Genomic DNA, 6,000 nt, shown 5'->3' on the forward strand with positions numbered 1-6,000 from the left:
ATAAATAGTTATTTAGGAGCTGTTCTCTCTATAGTCTTTATGTCTCTCTGCCACTTTAAATTTTCCACTATCTCTTTTCGTCTTTTTCTATGTGCTGCAAAAATGTTTACTTTAAATAACTTCTAACTAAATAACACAAAACGTGTAGATATTTATTTATTTTTTTTTTTTTTTTTTTTTTGGCACTCAATGTTCATTTTAAGGCTGTAGATAAATTGGTCCACAAGTGAGAAATGTGAGAAAAAAATATATTTATATATACACATATATAAATATATATATATGTTATATGGAGGAAGAAAATAAGCAGGCAAAGGCAAATTTATTTTGCGGAACTAAATTGTAATAATTTTGGCAGCTGAAATATGCACAAAAATATTTTAATACGAGCTGCATAACCTCATCTGTCTCTTTCTCACTCGGTCTCTCTCTCTCTCTCTCGCACATTGACAGACTCAACTCTGCATTGCCATATAAAGTGTGCATATAAAAAAGGAGTTGAGCTTCCCCCCTCAGACCCGCCTTGAAGTTGTCTGGTTGTTTGCTGCCTGACGTTGAGTCTGGCATTTGGCCAAGTTCTTCTCTTCTTTTATTTATTTTATTTTTTATCCACTACCAACTGCAGTTGAGGCGAGCGAACAAACAAACAAAACGCCGACATCAAGGGCTGCATATTAAATTTGTCATTTCGAAGTCAAACTGTGGGCGTGGTCAGCTCATCGTTGTTGTTGTGGTTGCTGCTGCTGTCGCTGTTGTTGTTGGCTGCATCCTGTTGCCTGTCCAATTGCAGTGCAATTTAAAAATCCATTTCGCATTCGCTGGCCATGAAAATTGAATTATCTTTCGCCGCGGCGCATCAAAAACAGCGCAACAGACCAAAAATATATATTGCGGGCAGCAACGGCTGCAGCAAAATATTATTAAGCAACAGTCAACAGCAGGAAAAGCAGCAGCACCAGCAGCAAAAACTAAAACAACAACAACAACAACAACTATGTCACATATAACCACTTTTGACGATACGAGTCGACCAACGATGCGTATGCGTAATTCGTGTTCAATATGAGCCTGACAGGGAGAGCAAATATGTGTGCGCGTATATGTATGTATGTGTGCGTGTGCAGTTGTTGACTTCACTGCACATATACATAGTCAATTTTTTAATAATTGCGCAATGAAAATGCTTTCAAGTTGATAGATCGAATTGCGGATGTGAATGCGTAAAATATTTAATACATTATTCAATACATATGTATACTAGGGTCTGTAATATTTGTAGATACTCGGTATTTATAATTTTAAATTAATAGTAAAATACAATCAAATTACATCTTAGTGTTAATAATATATTAAAATTATAATTATTATCATCCACTTATCTATTATTATCATTATTATTTTTATATAATTATCTATTTATTATATTATTAGAAATGCATTATTCAATATGCATAGTAATAATAATAACTATTTTTAATCTAAATAATTTACTTTCTCAAAAATATATTATTGAACATCTACCCTCAGGTGGGGTTTGTGCTATTGGTAGATACTCTGTATTAAATAATTAAAATTTTTGTTGTATATACACATATAATCAAATAAAATGTAGTATCCAAATATCTTTAAAAATTAATTTATAATAATTTAATGTAGAAATTTTAATCGAATACAACTTATTCTATAAATATTATTTTTAACAAATTCGCATTTAATTTTATTTTATTTTGGATTAACCATTATCTCTAAATTTAATTAATTATAAAAAATAAAAATTTAAATTAAAAATAAAACGGTTTGTTATTTTCTTATCTTTTGACTTTATTAAAAGCAAGACATTCATAAGATTTAATAAATTAAATTTATTTTCAAAATTATTTCTATATCCACTTAGTATATACGTACATATTGATAATAGCAACATTATTTGTAATACTTAGTCAACAAAGCAAACCTAGTTCAACCAAGTCAACGACAAAATGTTGTATTTGTATTATTAAAAAAAAAAAAAAAAAAACAAAAAAAAAAGCAAAATTTCTTTTCCAAATGTACGTTTAAAATATGACGATTTAGCCACTCGAGACAGAGTTCCACCGAGCTTAGCAGATTGCCATAAAATAGGCCAGAGAAGATCGGCAATATGACGCCAATACTAGTGCTGCTCCTCCTCTACATCATTCTGGATGTCAACTATTTTATTCGCTGTGCATTCACGCTGCTGATGGTGCACCTGAACCAAGACAAGCACGCAATCACGGAGACGACCAGCATCTTTGGCATATGCACGCCACAAGATGCGGACATCTTTCTGCGGCACATGAACAACGCACGATATCTGCGCGAGCTGAACTTTGCGAGTATTCATTATTATGTGGTAACCGATCTGTTCCATTTTGTGCGTGAGAGGGGCGGCTCAATAGTGCAAGGCGCCGTGATGCTGAGATATCGACGCTATATACCAATCTTTCATCCGTACAAGATCGAGACGAAACTGATCTGGTGGGACGACAAATCCATGTACTTTGAGCAACAATTTATCTCCGCCTGCACTGGATTCGTACACGCCGTGGCCATCTCCAAGCATCAGTTCATCGATTTCAATGTTATCGATTTGCTGAGCTCTTACCCCGACATTGCAAATCGGCCGGAAATGCCCGATGATCTAAGGCTCTGGCTGGAGGCCAACGATGCCTCGAGTCAAAAACTAAATACAAGGGGCTCTATGGAACAGGAAAATTTTTACGATTGTCGAGCATCTACTTAGTAACCATTTGATAGATTATCGCCATCGTCGAAACAAACACAAATTCTTACAGTTTATCACATAACTGCAATTCGATCAATAAACAAATTTGTTCTTTAAGATAAAAATTGGGATTTGCTTAAGATATCTGTTCAAAATGGCGGAAATTGTTAGGCACTTAAAATATTATAAACATGAGCAATAACTATATAATAATAAATATATAAAATAATTAAATAATTCATAATAAATATGAATATATTTATCGAATCTCGATAATTTGTACCCGGCTAAATCTAAATTGCGCTAAATCTCATAAAATTCTGCCCTCTTAACAAAATTCTTTTTCGATAATCGAAAAAACGAAGCTGATCCCTTTGCCATTTCGAATTATCGGAACCCGACTGTATTATGGATATATGAATGTATATGGGATGTTTCTAAATTATGAATATATAGGATGTGCCTAAATCAGCCAATTAAATAACAATACAAATATTCCTAGATTTTGACACATATATTATTATATTAATACAAATTACTTTAATTAGTAAATAATTTAATTACTAAATATTTTGATTATTAATTAATGATCTACAATTAAATAATTATGGAAATATATGAATTAAAATGTGTCATAATTATGATTTTCATTATTATTATAACCTGTTTATTTGAATGTATCAATGGATCCATATTAAATTTACATTTACTATTTTAGGCCACTCAACTACATTTGAATTAACTGTCAAGCACTTTAATCTGCAACTAATTTAGTCGAGTTTACTCTCAAAGAATTATTGATGGCAGTTTTGTGCTTAAGCAATTACCTATACGTCACTTAAAATTCATATATGTATATGTAACCTGTCAGCATGTATGTATATGTATGTATGTATGCATGCGGGTCTGGCATGCATGTACGATATGTGTTTGCCAGCTTATGGTTTACAGCCACAGGGCACACTTCATGTTGCATATATGTATGTATGTATATCAGAGGCTTTGCTGCAGAGTGCTCTTGTTTTTGCCTGGCCCATTTATATCAATTTCAATTAGTTTGTGGCGTACTTTTTGCCAACCATTCCCCCACTCTCTCTCTCTCTCTCTCTCTCTCTCTCTCTCTCTCTCTTTCTCTCTCTCTCTCTCTCTCTCTCTCTCTCTTCTCTTTCTCTCTCTGTCTCTCTCTTTGTTCTGGCCAAAACTTGGCACTGGCTCAAAATCCAAATTAATAAACATTACAATTGCGGCAACAAGCAAATTTGTATAGTCATAATCGCTTCAATCTGTCTGCTTACCCTCTAGTCGGCTGCCAGCCAGTGTTGGCTAAGTGCATTTGAACCTGCGGCTTTTCAAACAGAAGCCGCATTTGGCAAACACGTTAAGCTGAAAGCCTCAAATGCAGGTAAATCCAAACAGCAAATAAATAGCTGAACGAGCTAAGCACCAGAGAAATTAAACAGAATGCATATAATTTTAATCAAGTAATTTGCAGATATTATCTCCAGTGAGACATTAGCAACACTATATTTTTAAAAATTTTATAAAACTAAATATAGAGACAGTCAGAAGGACAGCTCGTCATTCTCATCAAGAAAGTATATTCTTTATGGAAACTCTAATTTTATGGTCTGAGAATTCAATTTACAAACAAAAATTAAAATATATGACTTGAGGTGAGTTTCGACATGATTAAATATATGATTACAGTAATAGTTAGAACGAACAAAGCTAAGCCGGCAACACCAAATAAAACTATTAACAATTCATGGGAGTCATCGTCGTGATCTATTTGTGGTTCTATTGCCTTAAGAGCTTCGTCGTAGCCGCATATCTTGGGAATTGTGCAATTTCTATGAGGTGGGCATTCCATATTGCATTTGACGCGACATCTATTCAAAATCTCAGGTATATTATCGGGGCAGCGACTTTCAATCAATACGGGCAAATAGTTGTCTTCCTAAATTGATATAAATATATATATTTTTTTAACAATTCTAATCATAATTTATACTTTCACCTACCGCCGAACCATATTGCCATGTAGTACATATACTTGTAGCGATAGTTTTTCGCGATATAAGCAGAATCAAAGCTAAACAGAGGCAAGCATTCCTCACTTTTCGTTGAGTGCACATATTTCTACATAAAATGTCAATTGATTCGCAGAACAATCACTTGAGGACTGAATGAAACCATTTTATGCATTATAAGCCCCAATGTAACTTTATAAGTCATGTACACTCGAAGAAAAAAATGAGCAGAAATTTTACATATGTCAACAATAATGTTTCTTTAGGAAAAATATAATTATTGAGATAATGATTGAATATGAATTGTTATCCTTATAAATAATTCTATTATTATTTAAAGCTTTTTTTTCAGTGTAGATAAGCCCACTCAGTGACTGTTACGATTGCTGTTACGATTGCAGCCACTGAGTAATTTTGCTTTTTTTATTACTGATATAAAATCCCAGCTGTTTATTTGAAAGGCCGCATACAGTTTTCGATTAAGCTCAAACTGTTTGAAATTGGAGCCTATTAGGACTCCCTGAGGTTCACTTACCACACATTTGGCCAGTTATCCAACGATAACAGTTGGGCCTCAGTGCATTTGTATAAGTAATTAAAAATAATAACGAAGAAAAAAAATTGTGCAACAACATTGTGGTTCCTTGAAAAATTCATTAACTTCTAATGAATGAATGCCAAGACAGTTTGAAATTTTTGAGTACTTAAAATATACTATTTTAAGAAATAGAAAATAAAAATAAAATAAAAAAATACATAAATTTTATTTATATAAATAATGATTTGATGACAATAAAAAGTTTCCGGACTGGAAATTATTAATTAATATAATTTGTATGCCATAAAATGTGTAATTATTTTGACTCACTCGAGTAGGCTTACGTTTATTATAGATCTGCATAAAAATCAGCTAAGCTGATTAAACATTTCAAAAAATTGTTATTTAATATATTTTCTAAATAAACTCAGAGTGGAATAAATTAATTTTATTTCATATAAAATATGTAATCTTTTAAGACGACAAAAAGTTTCCGGTCTATAAATTATAAATTAATAATATAAATTAAATAAATTATTACAAAATATGAGTTCAAAATATTTAATATTATTATTTAATTTTTAAAATTTCATATATTTTATAAGTAAACTCCGAATGGAATAAAATACCACTGCTATTCCAATAATTTTGCGATTTTCCGAGCATAGGAATATGATCCAAATGTA

The 6,000-nt window shown here is 32.0% G+C and overlaps 1 protein-coding gene across 1 annotated transcript; it reads left to right on the forward strand.

Moving 5' to 3' along the window:
- Positions 1-2,018: 2,018 nt before the first annotated feature.
- LOC115562915 (protein THEM6) lies at positions 2,019-2,828 on the forward strand. The gene has a single exon (XM_030385129.2). It carries the CDS (start codon positions 2,141-2,143, stop codon positions 2,762-2,764), a length of 624 nt encoding a protein of 207 aa, XP_030240989.1. The 5' UTR covers positions 2,019-2,140; the 3' UTR covers positions 2,765-2,828.
- Positions 2,829-6,000: the final 3,172 nt, after the last annotated feature.

This window comes from Drosophila navojoa, chromosome 3 (genome assembly GCF_054131105.1).
Source record: "Drosophila navojoa isolate 15081-1374.11 chromosome 3, UAZ_NAV_1.0, whole genome shotgun sequence".
NCBI lineage: Eukaryota > Metazoa > Arthropoda > Insecta > Diptera > Drosophilidae > Drosophila > Drosophila navojoa.

Bases quoted from the DNA above. Each gene is read 5' to 3' on its own strand.
- LOC115562915 (XM_030385129.2), top strand. From the start codon at position 2,141: ATGACGCCAATACTAGTGCTGCTCCTCCTCTACATCATTCTGGATGTC.